The sequence below is a fragment of the Ahaetulla prasina genome, chromosome 1 (assembly GCF_028640845.1).
Source record: "Ahaetulla prasina isolate Xishuangbanna chromosome 1, ASM2864084v1, whole genome shotgun sequence".
Taxonomy (NCBI): Eukaryota; Metazoa; Chordata; class Lepidosauria; order Squamata; family Colubridae; genus Ahaetulla; species Ahaetulla prasina.
Genome location: NC_080539.1, coordinates 7,816,939 through 7,834,168, shown reverse-complemented (window position 1 = coordinate 7,834,168; position 17,230 = coordinate 7,816,939). Strand labels below are relative to the sequence as shown.

The 17,230-nt window shown below is 43.5% G+C and overlaps 1 protein-coding gene across 1 annotated transcript in view; it reads right to left on the bottom strand.

Moving 5' to 3' along the window:
• The window catches only part of TBX2 (T-box transcription factor 2), a 64,699-nt gene that overhangs the window by 29,318 nt on the left and 18,151 nt on the right, over positions 1 to 17,230 (bottom strand). Inside the window, exons 4-5 of the mRNA XM_058164105.1 lie at positions 11,247 to 11,323; positions 8,828 to 8,997 (exon numbers count right to left, since the gene is read on the bottom strand). Of these exons, the coding sequence (XP_058020088.1) occupies positions 8,828 to 8,997; positions 11,247 to 11,323 (247 nt within the window). The remainder of the gene's footprint in view (positions 1 to 8,827; positions 8,998 to 11,246; positions 11,324 to 17,230) is intronic.

The window sequence follows — 17,230 nt, the reverse complement described above, 5'->3', positions numbered from 1 at the left end:
AGAGGTTGTAAAAAAAAAGCTTTTAAAAGGCTCCTCTGGCGATCCCAGCTGAGTTGCCTGATCACCAGAACCTTTTAAAGGCATTTTTAAAATGCTTTTAAAAGTTTTTTTTTTAAGTTGGCCACGCCCACCCAGTCACATTACCACCACCACCAAGCCACGCCCACAGAACCGGTAGTAACAAATTTTACATTTCACCCCTGCCATCTCTTAACGGCGTCACCACGGTTAGAAGTTGGAAAGGAAGCCACCAGGAAACCTCCAGGCTACAGGCTACACTGAGAAGCTGGATAACCATGCTGCAAACTCTTTGTGCATGATTGTGTCCAGGGAGATTGCATCTGCAGGTAGTCCTTGATTTACAACTACAATTGGGATTATAAATGATACTGTCGTTAAGTCAGTCGCTGCCCAATTTAAACTTTTTCGCCATGACGGTTAAGCAACCATGCAATCATTCAGTGAAGCTAACTTCGTCAACTTTGCTTATCGGGCGCCACAAATGTCAATCACATGACCACAGGATGGTGCAACCGTCATAAGTGTGAGGACTGGCCAAAATCACTTTTTTTTCCAGCGCTTTCAAATGGTTGCTAAAGGAATGGTCATAAGCCGAGGACTACAGGTAGTCCTCGACTTATGGCAGTTTGTTTAGTGACCGTTCACAGTTATTGTCAGCCTCCACTCCAAACTTCGTATCTCTTTGTACTCCTTATATTCAGTTGTTAGATAGCATGGGATTGTATTTCTAATGTAAATAGCTATTGGATTCAAGTTAAGTAGAGAGGGCCCTTTAAGAGTGTCGGTCTGACATAATTAAGGTGGGAGGGGAGATTAATGTTTTGAATTCAACAGGAATGTTTGAGCGCGAACTCTAACTGACATTGCATTCCTGATATGATTGACAACCAGAGACCTGCGGAAGAAGATTACCACAGGACCCCGGGAAGGAGCTGGCATTGGACCAGACCTGATGACCTTTTGGGAAAGAGGAGGGAGGAATAGGGTGATACAGATTGTTAGCCATATTTTGTCTCAGATCCAACTTAGCACTGCTGCTATCCAGATGTAACTAGTAAAAGTACTTTTCTTTATTTGCAAATGAAGTCAAGGTGTATTCTTTCCTAGTTATAATCAGAGGCAGCCTGACAGTTATAATGGCACTGAGAACAGTGACTTATGACCGTTTTTCACAGTTACAATCTTTGCAGCATTGCCACGATCAACATTCAGATACCGGTTCATATTTATGACCACCGCTGTGTCCTTGAGTCACGCGATCTCCCTTTGCGACCTTCTGACCAAGCAAAGTCAACGGGGAAGCCCGATTCATTTAACAGCCGGGTTACTAACTTATCAACTGCAGTGACTCAACTTAACAACAGTGGCAAGAAAAGTGTCAAATGGGGGCAAAGCTCGCTTGAACACAGGTCTCACTTAGCAACAGAAATTTTGGGCTCCGTTGTGGTCGTAAGTGAAGGACTACCTCTACTTGTCATTTGCCTGTACACCGCCCTGAGTCCTTCGGGAGAAGGGCGGTATAAAAATCAAATAAATAATAATAATAAATAATAATAATAATTTACATCCATGGAAGCACCTGGAACAAATTTCAACTTTGTTATTATCCTTTTAAGGATGTTTGGCCAACTTGTTTCTAAATGGGCACAACTCTTCCTGAAATCTACCGTAGTTTTCAGACTATAAGACGCACCTAAATTTAGAAGAAGAAAACAACAATAACATGTTTTTGGCCTCCCTTCTTTCAGGCCTTTTTCAGGCCCGTTTTCGAGGCTTTTTTCAGCCCATTTTGGGGGCTTTTTTCGGCCCGTTTTCAAGGAGTTTTTTGGCCCGTTTTGGGGGCTTTTTGGGGCCCGTTTTCAAGGCTTTTTTCAGCCCGTTTTGAAGGCTTTTTTTTTCAGCCCATTTTCGAGGGTTTTTTCAGCCCGTTTTGGGGAATTTTTTCACCCCATTTTTGAGGTTGTTTTTTTTTTGCCCATTTTCAAGGCTTTTTTCTGCCCATTTTTTCAGGAAATTGGGCCAAAAACAGCTTTGAAAATGGGCCAAGAATAAGCCTCAAAAAGGGCTGAAATAAGCCCAAAAAATTGGCCTCCAAAAAATTCAAAAATGCCCCGCCCCCAAAAAAAACACCTCGAAAAGTGGCTGAAAAAAGCCCCAAAAACGGGCCAGAAAAAGGCCTGAAAAAGGCCAAAAAACAGTGGTTGGATGGGTGGGGCTTCAGCAATATTCGGTCTGTAAAATGCACAGATGTTTTCACCCCCTTTTGGGAGACAAAAAAGTGCATCTTATAGTCTGAAAAATAACAGTATTTTCTTGGGCATCTTTCTAAAGTAAATTTATTTATTTATTAAAATTTCCACCCATCTTGCTACAAGGCGATTCTGGGCGGTTTCCAACCTGAAAATAAAATGCATTTTTAAAAATGTATACAGGGTAGTCCTCGGCTTATACCAGTTCATTTAGTGACCATTCAAAGCGAAAAACATCCTGGAAAAAAAAAATGGATTTGTGGCCGTTTTTGCACACAACCACTGCGGCATCTCCAGGGTCACGTGATCAAAATCGAGATCCTTGGCAACTGTTTCATACTTACGACCACTGCCGTATCCTGGGGTCACTCAATCTCCTTTTGCAACCTTCTGACCAGCAAAGCCTGCTTGCAATATTGCAGGTTCAAGTCCCACCAGGCCCAAGGTTGACTCAGCCTTCCATCCTTTATAAGGTAGGTAAAATGAGGACCCAGATTGTTGGGGGGCAATAAGTTGACTTTGTATATAGTATACAAAATGGATGAAGACTATTGCCTGACATAGTGTAAGCCGCCCTGAGTCTTTGGAGAAGGGCGGGATATAAATGCAAATAAAATAAAAAAAATAAAAAAAATAAAAAAAGCCAGATTCTCTTAACAACTGTGTTACTAACTTAACTGCAGCAAAACACTTAACAAATGTGGCAAGAAAAGTTATAACAGGAGGCCAAAAGTCGCTTAACAAATGTCTCACTTAGCAACAGGAAATGCTGGCCTCCGTTGGGGTCGTAAGTCGAGGACTAGCTGTAAAGTGTATAAAGTCAAATATCGCATTAATGTTTACAATAAAATACAAGTTTAACTAAAGGTGGGGTCTTTTTAAAACAGGGGTCACCAACCTTTCAGACCCCTTTAATTAAGAATTAAATTCTTAATTTTAAATCCCACGGACCACTAATAGGATCTGCCTAATGACCGGCTGGGTGGGCGTGGCTAGGTGGTCATGTGACTGGGTGGGCGTGGCCAACTAGATGTCACTCACATCGAGGGGTGCCTTACCAGCCTCTACTCACTCCTCCCCTCCCAGCCCCTCTTCCCCTCCCCACCTGGGCTCCTCAGGGCCCCAACAGGAGGCAGTTGCTGGAGCTAAGCAGCCACCACGAGAAAGAGTTGGCAAAACAGCTCAGTTCAAATTGGGTCTGGCCGAGAAGGAGGCTCGGCAGAAGCACCTCACTGAGGACTAGGAGCATAGATTTTCCAACAGAAGGAAGAGCTGTGGGAGTTCAAGTCCAGGTACCGGCACCTGGAGGCTCAGTGGGCTGAGATGGTCAGCCAGTTCCAGGCCATGAGGCAGTCCCATTCAAACAAGGCCCTCCGGCTCTTCGCCACCAGCAGCACTTCCCTCCAGCCTTCGCCCAAAGCCCGATACCAGGAGGCTGAAGCAGACCCCGAGTCGGAATTTCTGCCCCCCTCCGACCCACACAAAAAGACCCCAAAGGGGGACACTCTCCGCAGCAACACAAATGTTCATTGCACGTATCCGGCCCAGGGGACCGTAGTTTGATTTAGTGCAATATTTAAAAAATGCAAATAATTTTTCTGCGGACCACCAAAATTTTATCACGGACCACCAGTGGTTCCACGGACCACCGGTTGGTGACCCACTGTTTTAAAAGATCCTTTTTAATAAAATTAAGCAAGCCCCAATCAGATCTGCTTAGCTGTGCCAAGGCCTGGTGACTCAGGACAAAAAGGGATTTTATTTTTAATAGCTTCCTTCTTACTGGAGAACATCAGATATCTTGCAGTAAATACTCCGGTATTCGTTGCCTCGTTGCCAAAATAAATGAGGAGTTTTGAGATTTACAGCTTCTCGTTTCTAAAATATGACTTCATATGATCAATAAATCATTAAAACCCCTAAGGCTGTGATCCTGCCGCACATTTTTTTTAAAAAGGAAATGCCAATTTTGATGCCTCTCCTTTGCTTACAACATGGCACTTATAAGGAACCGCGCAATTGTAATCCTGGGTGCAACGTTCTCAAACGCAAAAGGAATTTGATCTTTGAAGTCACAGCCTTGCAAAAATCTATTTCTGTGCAAACGACATGGAGTGCTTGACTTACGGCGGTTCGTTTAGTGACGGTTCAAAGTTACAACGGCACTGAAAAAAAGCGACTTACGACCAGTGGTGGGATTCAAGTAATTTAACAACCGGTTCTCTGCCCTAATGATTTCTTCTAACAACCAGTTTGCCAAACTGCTCAGAAAGTTAACAACCGGTTCTCCCGAACCGGTGCGAACTGGCTGAATCCCACCACTGCTTACGACCGTTTTTCACAGTGATGATCTTTGCAGCACTCCCGTGATCGTGTGCTTCAAAATGCATTCAGATGCTTGGCAACCGCTTCATACTTATGACGGTTGCAGAGTCCCCGGGGTTATGGGATTTCCCTTTTGCGACCTTCAGGCCAGCAAAGTCAAGGGGGAAGCCAGATTCACTTAACAACCGGGTTGCAACGGCAATGATTCACTTAACAACTGTGGCAAAGGAAAGTCGTAAAAATGGGGCACAAAACTCACTGCACAAATGTCTCCCTTAACCACAGAAATTGGGGGCTCAATTGCGGTCATAAGTCGAGGACTACCTGTATCAACTTAAGCTCCATCAGTTTAAACCTGCAGCCAAACTTGAAGTCTCATGTTGGAAACAATGGTTGGAAACTAATCAGAGAGAGAAGCAACCTGGAATTAAGGAGAAACTTCCTAACAGGGAGGACAATTAACCAGGGGAACAGCTTGCCACCAGAAGTTGTGGGTGCTTCATCACTGGAACTTTTTAAGAAGAGACTGGACAGTCATTTGTCTGAAATGGTATAGGTTCTCCTGCTTGAGAAGGGGGCTGGACTAGAAGATCTCCTAGGTCCCTTCCAGCTCTATTCTATTCCATTCCATTCTGCTATTCTATTCTATTCTATTCTATTCTATTCTATTCTATTCTATTCTATTCTATTCTATTCTATTCTATTCTATCCTATTCCATTCTTTTATTCTATTCTATTCTATTCTATTCCATTCCATTCCTACATTCTGTTCTGTTCTGTTCTGTTCTGTTCCGTTCCATTCCGTTCCATTCTACTCGATATTCTATTCTATCCTATCCTATCCTATCCTATCCTATCCTATCCTATCCTATCCTATGCTATGCTATGCTATGCTATGCTATGCTATGCTATGCTATGCTATGCTATGCTATGCTATTTATTCTATTCCACATTTTCTATTTATTCCATTCCATTCCATTCCACTATGTTGTGTAGGTTTACTCCAAAGTAAAATAATAGTTTAAGGCTGAAAGACATTTTACTGGCTGCGTTTGCTCTCTTATATTAAACCACCAATCTTGGTTAACCAGTTCTCGTTGCTAAGCCAAAACGAGACAAATTGCATTAGAGTTACATAAAATAAATTGTCGTGTTAAGCTATAATGTGGCTGCCTGGCTTGGGTTTAACATATGCAAAGATTTTACTTGAGAGTAAACTGTTAGAAATTTTAATCCCAAAACACTAAAAACCAAATAGTCCTCGCCTTACCACAGTTCACTTAGTGACCGTTTGAAGTCACAATGGCCCTGAAAAAGGTGACTTATGACCCTTTTTCACACTTATGACCATTGCAGCATCCCCATGGTCACGTGACTTACATTCGGATGCTTGACATCTGACTCACATATATGACGGTTGCAGTGTCCCAGAGTCACGTCGAGAAACGTCGTAAAATGGGGCAAATCTCACTTAACCAATTTCTCACTTAGCGACGTAAATTTTGGGCTCAATTGGAATCATAAGTAAAGGACTCCCCGTTTAGTGATTATTATTTTTTTGCCAGCTTTTCTAGATGACAACCTTGATCAATTTAATGTCAGTTTACAGAATAACAGAATAACAGATTTGGAAGGGACCTTGGAGGTCTTCTAGTCCAACCCCCAGGAAACCCTACACCACTTTGTCCAACCTCTTCTTAAAAACTTCCAGTGTTGGAGCATCCACAACTTCTAGAGGCAAGTAGTTCCACTGATTAATTGTTCTCACTGTCAGGAAATTCCTCCTTAGTTCTAAGTTGATTCTCTCCTTGATTAGTTTCCACCCATTGTGTTTATTTGATGAGGGGGGAAAAAAACCCTAGTTTATTAATTTTAAAAATCAGAAAAGTTTCTGTTCACTAATTTTAAGAATTCTGGGTATTTTCTCAAAGTTTTTAGGGCAAAATTCTAAAAGTTAGAACTAAAAACGACTAAAAATTGTGACTAAAAATTCCAGAGGGGGGGGGAAATGGGTTTAATACAACCAGCAGGGGGCGATAGATAGCAAAGTCTCTCTTCGCCCAAAAATACATTTATCAGTAGCAAGGAATTGGACTGAAGGGAGCAAGAGATAATTCTCCGGAGACAATATTTTAAAAAAAAGAATATTCACATTCTGCTCCATGATTAAACATTATTTAAACTTAGAAACAACTCTGCTTCTCACCCCAATGGAACCTGCCATCTCCAACTATGGCATAATACAGGAAGTCCCCGACTTACAACGGTTCATTTAGTGACCGAAGTTACAACAGCACTGAAAAATGTGACTTATGGCCAATTTTCACATTTTAGGACCTTTGTAGCATCCCCCACGATCACGTGATTAAAACGCAGATGCTTGGCAACTGACTCGTAGTTATGACGGTTGCGGGGTCACGCGATCCCCTTTTGTGACCTTCTGACCAAGCAAAGTCAACAGGGAAGCCGGATTGATTTAACAACCGCGTGACTAACTTAACAACTGCAATGATTTACTTAACAAATGTGGCATTTTAGACCAGTACGGCTAGCTAAAATGTTTCCTTATAATTCGCCAAACTGCTGAAAATGAAAAAACAAAAAAAATTCCTGGAACATACTATCACCTATGGTGGACATGTCCTAAGGCAGTGGTCATCGACTGGTGATCCGTGAGAAAAATTTGGTGGCCTGCAGAAAAATTATTTGCGTTTTCTATATTGCACTAAATCAGGGGTCTTCAAACTACGACCCTTGGGGCAGATACGTGCAATGAACGTTTGTGTTGCTGCAGAGAGTCTCCCCCTTCGGGGTCTTCTTGTGGTGGGTCGGAGGGGGGCAGAAATTCCGACTTGGGGTCTGCTTCAGCCTCCTGGTGTGGGGCTTTGGGCGAAGGCTGGAGGGAAGTGCCGCTGGTGGCGAAGAGCTGGAGGGTCTTGTTCCAGTGAGACTGCCTCGTGGCCTGGAACTGGCTGACCATCTCAATCCACTGAGCCTCCAGGCGCCAGTACCTGGCCTTGCACTCCCGCAGGTCTTCCTTCTACTTGGAAAGCCTATGCTCCTAGTTCTCAATGAGGTGCTTCTGCTGAGCCTCCTTCTCGGCCAGATCCAATCTGAGCTGAGCTGTTTTGCCAACTCTTTCTCGTGGTGGCTGCTTAGCTCCAACAACTGCTTCCTTTTGGGGCCCTAAAAGGAGCGCAGGCAGTGGTGGGATTCAGCCAGTTCGCACCGGTTCGGGAGAACCGGTTGTTAACTTTCTGAGCAGTTTGCTGAACTGGTTGTTGGAAGAAATCATTAGGGCAGAGAACCGGTTGTTAAATTATTTGAATCTCACCACTGAGCGCAGGTGTGGAGGCAAGGAGGGGCTGGGAGGGGAGGGGTGAGTAGAGGCCAGCGAGGCACCCCCTCGACATGAGGGACAGCGAATTGGCCACGCCCACCCAGTCACGTGACCACCTAGCCACCCACCCACCCCAGCCGGTCATTAGGCAGATCATATTAGTGATCCCCGGGATTTAAAATTATGAATTTAGCGGTCCCTGAGGTCCGAAAAGTTGGTGACCCCTGTTCTAACGAACAAAGTCGACGGAGAAGCCCGATTTACTTAACAACCGTGTGGACTAACTTAACAACGGCAGTGATTCACTGAACAATCGTAGCAAGGAAGCTCGTTAGGTGGGACAAAAGCCCCCCTCCCAACCGCCGTCTCGCTTAGCAACAGAAATGTTGGTCTCCGTGGTGGACGTAAATCGAGGACTACCTATAGATTATTTATTTCTTTTTTTCACGGAAGAAGTTCAAACACCTTTTCAAGCGGGGAAAGGCTGGGAAGTGGCTCACCAGGCTAATGCAGCCTGTTATTAACACACAGCTGCCTGCAATTACAATTACTGCAGATTCGAGTCCCACCAGGCCCAAGGTTGACTCAGCCTTCCATCCTTTATAAGGTAGGTAAAATGAGGACCCAGACTGTTGGGGGGGCAATACAAGTTGACTTTGTATATAATATACAAATGGATGAGACTATTGCCTTACACAATGTAAGCCGCCCTGAGTCTTCGGAGAAGGGCGGGATATAAATTCAAATTAAATATATATATATATAGGGGAGGGGGGGTCCAGGATTGGAATCGAGGGTGGCCACTCACCCTGTTTCGAGAAGGAATCACCCCTCCACCCCTTGTGGATCCTGCACCCCCCCACACACACACACCCTCCCCAAAGATCCTCACCTCTGCTATTACGATGGACCCGTAAAGGACTGGGGGTTGTCGCCAATGGCGAGTGAAGAGATTCTCGGACTGAGGCAGGTTCGCAAGATGACGCATCGGATTCGCCCCCGTCTCTGTCCTGCTTGCAGGGATCCTCATACATTCTCAGGGAAGGCAGAGTCAGCTGCTTCCTTTCAGTGGGAAGGGAAAAAAAGGGGGGGGGAGAAGGAGACAAGTTTTAATCATCAGCAATTTGAGAAGGTCTTAAGTCCTTCCCGCTTCCTGCTCCCTCTTATCTCCAGAATTTGTGGCGCTCCATTTATTTTTTTATTTATTTTGTTTTGTCACAACAATATATGTAGGTATCATACAAAAAGATTATATAGTAAATAAACACATATATGAGTAAATATAAGGAGGTATAAGCATATATATAGGAAGAAGAAAAGAAAAAACAATAGGACAGGAACGGTAGGCACATTTGTGCGCTTATGCACGCCCCTTATGGTCCTTTTAGGAATGGGGTGAGGTCAATAGTAGATAGTCTTTGGTTAAAGCTTTGGGGATTATGAGAAGAGACCACAGAGTCAGGTAAAGTATTCCAAGCACTGATGATTCTGTTACAGAAGTCATATTTTCTGCAATCTAGATTAAAGCGGTTGACATTAAGTTTAAATCTATTAGTTGCTCTAGTATTATTGCAATTAAAGCTGAAGTAGTCTTTAACAGGAAGGACATTACAATAGATGATTCTGTGAGTTAAGCTTAGGTCTTGTCGAAGGCAAAGGAGTTCCAAGTTTTCTAAGCCTAGGATTTCAAGTCTGGTGGGATAGGGTATTTTATTGTTTTCAGAGGAATGGAGAACTCTTCTTGTAAAATATTTCTGGACACATTCAGTTGTATTGATGTCAGAGATGTGGTGAGGGTTCCAAACTGGAGGCTTTCAAGAAGAGATTGGATAGGCATTTATCTGGAATGGTGTAGCAATTTTTCTCAACCTTAGCAACTCGAAGACGGGTGGACTTCAACTCCCAGAATTCCCCAGCCAGCAAAGCTTCGAGTTTCTAAAGTTGAAAGACTAGTGTAGGATTGCTAAGTTGAGAGACTAGTGTAGGCTTGAACAGAGGGTTGGACTGGAAGACCTCCAAGGTCCCTTCCAGCCCTATGGATCTATGGATCTACTTCTCAAGTTCAAAACAAAAGCCAGAGGATTCCAAAACCTCCCAGCTGAACTGGAAATGGGCATACGCTCTCAGTGTACATAAAAGAAAAGATACGTTCATCAAGAATCATAAGGTACAGCGCTTAATGATAGTCATATAGGGTACAAGTAAGCAAACTTATAGGGCCTCTGGTGGCTCAGACTGCTAAGACAGTCTGTTATTAACAGCAGCTGTTTGTAATTACTGCAGGTTCAAGTCCCACCAGGCCCAAGATTGACTCAGCCTTCCATCCTTTATAAGGTAGGTAAAATGAGGACCCAGATTGTTGGGGGCAATAAGTTGACTTTGTATATAATATACAAATGGATGAAGACTATTGCTTGACATAGTGTAAGCCGCCCTGAGTCTTCGGAGAAGGGCGGGATATAAATGCAAATTAAAAAAAACAGGAAACAATATAAATATCAATATAAATCGTAAGGATACAAGCAACAAAGTGACAGTCATACAGTCATAAGTGGAAGGAGATGGGTGATGGGAACAATGAGAAGATTAATAGTAGTGCAGATTTAGTAAATAGTTTGACAGTTTTGAGGGAATTATTTGTTTAGCAGAGTGATGGCGTTTGGGGGGAAAAACTGTTCTTGTGTCTAGTTGTTCTGGTGTGCAGTGCTCTATAGCGTCATTTTGAGGGTAGGAGTTGAAACAGTTTATGTCCAGGATGTGAGGGGTCTGTAAATATTTACACAGCCCTCTTTTTGACTCGTGCAGTATACAGGTCCTCAATGGAAGGCAGGTTGGTAGCCATTGTTGTGGTTTTTTTTAAATGAGTTGCATATAAATCCAGCCACTGTGACTTGTAAGTCACGTTTATGGCAAGGTGCTATCAAAACCTAGGCAGCAGGAGGTTGTTTAATAAACCATGATTAAACCAACCACAGCTCAACACCTTGGATGAACACGGTGTTTGATTACAAAAGTTGGGTCAATTTCTCTCGTTTTCAGCAAGCTGAAGACTTAATCTGATAGTGAGGCTGCCTGCCACAGCTCTGAGTAAACACGAATAAGATTGCAGAGAACAATGACAACATTGCAATACAATTTTGTGAACGGCTGTTCCAGCATGAGCCCACTACAGATCTTCATCCCGAAGAACTATATTTAGGATGGCAAATGAAGATAAGGAGAAAGGGCAGAAACAAAAAAAAATAACAGCATTTGCCCATTGAAATCCCACCTTATTGTCACAAAGGGGGAAGAAAATATTCTCAATTTACCTTTTTTCTCTCCGTCCATTCCCTGTGTCTCGAAATCCTTTTGCGAAGGGGTTGTTGTCGATCTTCAGCTGGGTGATCTGAGAAGAATTGAAATAATGTTCAGAAACAATTGAAAGTCCTTCGAACTGGCCAACAAGACAGACACAGACTTCAGAGGATCATTAGAACTGCAGAAAAAACAATGGCTACCGATCTGTCTTCCATTGAGGACTCATATACTGCACGAGTCAAAAAGAGGGCCGTGAAAATATTTACAGATCCCACATCCAGAACATAAACTGTTTCAACTCCTACCCTCAAAACGACGCTATAGAGCACTGCACACCAGAACAACTAGACACAAGAACAGTTTTTCCCCGAAGGCCATCACTCTGCTAAACAAATAATTCCCTCAACACTATCAAACTATTTACTAAATCTGCAGTATTATTAATCTTCTCATCATTCCTATCACCCATCTCCTTCTGTTCTGTTTATAAACAAAATGTTTCCGGATTGCTTATTTGTACCCTATGACTATCATTAAGTGTTGTACCTTATGATTCTTGATGAACATATCTTGTCTTTTTATGTACACTGAGAGCATATGCACCAAAGACAAATTCCTTGTGTATCCAATCATACTTGGCCAATAAAAAAAAATTCTTCTCTTCTCTTCTCTTCTCTTCTCTTCTCTTCTCTTCTCTTCTCTTCTCTTCTCTTCTCTTCTCTTCTCTTCTCTTCTATTCTATTCTATTCTATTCTATTCTATTCTATTCCCAGCTGTATCAGGATAAACTTGCCCTGCCTTTGGGTCCCGTCGCCCATCTCCTTCCACTTATGACTGTATGACTCTAACTTTGTTGTTGGTATCCTTACGATTTACATTGATATTGTTTCCTGATTGCTTATTTGTACCCTATGACTATCATTGAGTGTTGCAAGTGTTGTACCTTGATGAAGGTATCTTGTCTTTTTATGTACACTAAGAGCATCTGCACCAAGACAAATTCTTTGTGTGTCCAATCACACTTGGCCAATAAAAAAAAAATTCTATTCTAAATGAAGTCAAGGTCATAACTACAGATTTGGGAAATATCTGGAGGCCACCAGGTTGTGGGGTCCTGGTTTTTTTCTCCTCTTGACTATTTCCTTTAAGGCTTATACATCTCAGATAAGTGACTTAGTCTCGTCTCTTTTGCTGAATCTAAAGTACAGGTAGTCCTCGACTTACAACGGTTTGTTTAGTGACCATTCAAAGTTACAACAGCCCTAACAAAAGTGACTGACGACCCTTTTTCACACTTCGGACCGTCAGTCACCGGATCAAAATCCAGATGCTTGGCATACCGACTTGTATTTACGACGGTGGCCGTGTTCCAGAGTCACACGCTCCTTTGTTGCAATCTTCCGACAAGCCAGGTAAACGGGGGGGGGAGCCAAAGTCCGTTAACGACTGGGAGGCTAACTTAAACAACGGCGGTGGTTCACTTAACAACGGTGGCAAGAAAGGTCATAAAATGGGGCAAAACTCGTTCAACCGATGTCTCACCGAACAACAGAAATTCAGGGCTTCGATTGTGGTCGTAAGTCGAGGACTACCTGCACTGTAGGTAGTCCTAAGGGGACGCGGTGGCTCAGTGGCTGAGACGCTGATCTTGTCGATCGAAAGGTCGGCAGTTCAGCGGTTCGAATCCCTAGCGCTGCCGTGTAACGGGGTGAGCTCCCATTACTTGTCCCAGCTTCTGCCAACCTAGCAGTTTTGAAAGCATATAAAAATGCAAGTAGAAAAATAGGGACCACCTTTGGCGGGAAGGAAACAGTGTTCCGTGCGCCTTTGGCGTTGAGTCATGCCGGCCACATGACCACGGAGACGTCTTCGGACAGCGCTGGCTCTTCGGCTTTGAAACGGAGATGAGCATCACCCCCTAGAGTCAGGAATGACTAGCATGTATGTGCGAGGGGAACTTTTACCTTTACCTTTACCTGCACTGTACCTTTCTTGCTAGCAAGTCAGGCAAACGGTGGGGGGGGGGGAGAGGTAGGAAAAATAAATAAATAAGTAAACTTCCCCCACCTCACCCTCCTGTAACACATTTCAGGGTTCCCCCTTCCCAGGATTTCTGCAACTTGCTGCCGAGAAAACCCGAGCCTAATTGCTGCATTCACACAACCAGAAGGGGGAAAAAGCAGGTTGGTGAGTGAAATGGCCCCCTTAAGAGGAAGCGGGGTTTAGAGGAGACTCAAAGATCCTGGAGACGTTCCCCAAGGCCCTCTTCTTGGCCTCCAGAAGATCAGGGTTCAAATCCCCTTTATCACTGGGTGGGGAACCTGACACAATCAGAATCGAGGCAAGGAGGGAAATGGGGGGGGGCTACATACAACCTCTTTTGAAATATAGATAGATAGATAATAGATATAGATGTAGATATAGATGTAGGTCATTGGTTATTCGGGTTTTCTCCCACGTAAAATTGGAAGTGTCTTGGCGACGTTTCGACGAAGTCTCATTCATCATCTTCAGGCTTCAGCTTCGTGCTTCTAGGAGCAATATGACGAATGAGACTTCGTCGAAACGGCGCCAAGACACTTCCAATTTTATGTGGGAGAAACCCCAAATAACCAAAGACCTACATACAAACACCCGCGAAAACCTCAGAAAACAAATATAGATATAGATATAGATATAGATATAGATATAGATATAGATATAGATATAGATATAGATATAGATATAGATATAGATATAGATATAGATAGACTGATAGGGGGACAAAAGGAAAGTGGATTGATTGTCCAGAAAAGGACCTGCCCTTCAAACCGCTTAAAGATCAGGATAAATACAGGAAGTCCTCCACTTACGACCACAATTAAGCGCCAACTTTATCTTGCAAAGTGAGACATTGGTTAAGCGAGGGTTGCCCTGTTTCGCGTCCTTTCTTGCCACGGTCGTTAAGCGAATCGCCGCCGCGGCTAAGTTAGTCACACCGTTGTCATTAAGTGCATCTGGTGGTTTCCCCATGGACCTGGCTTATCCTAAGGTCGCAAAAGGGGATCGCGTGATCCCACACACACACACACACACTGTCCCCAGGACCGTTGCTACCGTCATAAATAGGACTCGGGTGTCAAGCATCTGAATGACTTACACGTGGAGGGATGCTGCAATGGTCGTAAGTGTGAAAAAGGGCCATAGGTCATGCTTTTTACTGCCGCTACAATGCCAGTCACTAAGCAAGACTGTTGGAAGTCGAGGACTATCCGGTTTAAAAACAGAATGTTGCGGAAATGGAGAGAATGCTGGTTTGGATAGAAGAAAGTGCGAGTTGAGGGATGGGAAGGGGGGGAAGGACCTGAGCTCGGCCTTTTGGAGGGTAAAAGAGGGTGCAGGGTTAGGGTTTGGGGGACAAAGGAGGGCACATGTGGAGGGGGGAACCGTTGCAATGGTCGTAAGTGTGAAAAATGGCCATAGGTCGTGCTTTTCAGTGCCGTTGTAACGCCGGTCACTAAGCAGATTTTTGTAAGTTGAGGACTATCCGGTTTAGAATAGAATAGAATAGAATAGAGAAGAGAAGAGTAGAGAATAGAATAGAATAGAATAGAATAGAATAGAATAGAATAGAATAGAATAGAATAGAATAGAATTTTTTATTGGCCAAGTGTGATTGGACAGACAAGGAATTTATCTTTGGTGCATATGCTCTCAGTGTACATAAAAGAAAAGATACCTCCATCAAGGTACAACAGTTACAACACTCAATGATAGTCATAGGGAACAAATAAGCAATCAAGAAACAATCAGTATCAATATAAATCGTAAGGATACAAGCAACAAAGTTACAGTCATAAAGTCATAAGTGGAAGGAGATGGGCGATGGGACCCAGGTGAAATTGACCAAAGGGAGGGCAAGTTTATCCTGATACAGCTGGGAAGGTAGAATAGAATAGAATAGAATAGAATAGAATAGAATAGAATAGAATAGAATAGAATAGAATAGAATAGAATAGAATTTTTTTTTTATTGGCCTAGTATGATTGGACACACAAGGACTTTTTCCTTTGGTGCATATGCTCTCAGTGTACATAAAAAGACAAGATACATTCCTCAAGAATCATAAGGTACAACACTTAATGATAGTCATAGGGAACAAATAAGCAATGAGGAAACATTCTGTTTAAAAACAGAAGGTTGCAGAAATGGAGACGGTTTGAATAGAAGTGCGAATCGAGGGATGGGAGGTGGGAGGATATGGGCTTGGCCTTTTTGGGGGGGAGGGCAAAAGATTAAGGTTAGGATTGGGGTTAGGGTCTCCCCTCCCCGGCCAATCTAAGCCCCCGGAGATCTAGAAAAGTCAATTTTACAGGGACCTTTCCCCCCCACACACACTTTTTCACCCAGGCTAACTGGGCTCCCCTCGCCGGCCTCACCTGGTGGCCTCGTAAATTTGAAGGGCGAAGGCCGTTCGTTAATCGATGAACGACCCTCCAAACATAGAATGGCCCACCGCGGAGAGAAAGCCCCCAGGCGAAAATGGGAGGGGGTGGAAACGGGTGAGAGAGACCGGCAATGAAAAAAAAAAGTCGAGTCCTTTTTCCTGCGAGCATTTGCAAAAGAAAATTTCCCCGCGTCCATCCGTCCTTCCTTCCTTCCTTCCCTGTCGGCTTCCAAAAGTTAATTCCGATCCGATTTCCAGCCCGGGAGGGGAGGGGCAGTATTTATACCTTGGATCCGGACTTTAATTGAACTTTGAAAACAAACTCAAAACTTTTTTTTTTCTCCGGCCCCCCCAATTTCCTTCCTTCCTTCCTTTCTAGGGCTGAGCCCCGCAAATCAAAAGCGCGTTTTCCGAGAGAGGGGGAAAAAAGCCACCGATATTTTATACCAAAAGTTTTTGCTGCAGAGACATAAAAAGGTTTTTTTTTTCTCTTGCGTGTATTTCAAGGTTTGCACGCCCTGACCGCCTGTTGGAAACCCGGGATTGGTTCGGATTCCCACAACCCGGGTCAGGGAAAAACCTACCGAGGTTCTAGAGAAGGCAAGTTATGAAGGCCTCGTTTGGAGACTCAACTCGATCGATTTTAGCATTTTAGTTAGTGACTTTTTAACAAATTGCATCTTGCAAGGAAGTATTGTATTTTTTTCCTTAATGTCAGCGTGACTTTCTGTAGCTATAGGTTGTATTTAGTGTTTCGTTTTAGGGTGGGAAGCCGCCCGGAGTTGCCTCGGTGGGCGACAGACAAACACGTTATAAAATCAAATAGAAATAAAGTCACTTCCCGGTTGGAAGTGCATTCGGGAAATGCGTAAAACCTGATTTATTCAATCGGCAGCATAACCTGGTTAGGGGAAGGGGGGGAATTCAGCCCCCAGTTCTCTAACCTCCGTGCCTCTTTTCTGTCCCCCAAAATTCAAGGGAAAGTGATTGGTGCTTCCAAGCGCCCCTTGTCTAGGGTTAGCTAAAAGTTTGCAGAATCAAGCTAAACTAAAGCTGTAGTCTGCACACACTGACCCATAACCTAACCACGTGTCCTGGTTTCACACAGTTAAACTAGGTTTCAATGTGGGGTTGAGTCGCTTGGTGGTGTCAATGTCAGAGAGAGAGAAAAAACTAGCCACCGTTTTAGGAAGAGGCCCGATTCATGTGGATGCGGGCAATTGTTCCAATCACGCGGGTTACATTTCTGTGAACATAACTTAGTGAATCCTACAATAATCTTCTGTTTAGTCTATTATCTCCCCAACAACCCCCACCCCACAAGAGAAAAAATGAACACTGAAAAATTATACAAAAGCATCTTTTGAAGGAGTTTCTTGAAGATTACATTGGAAGACAGATAAAGATTCAGAAACACCTCTTAAAACCTCAAAGGTGTTTTGTGTCTCAGACTTTTTTTTTTAAAAAAGAGAAGGAACAGAGTTTAGATTTCTTTTTCTCTAATACTAGCTATACATCCTGCTTTGATGGGGTGGATGCCTGTCTCAAATTCCTGGACTTAAAAAGAGA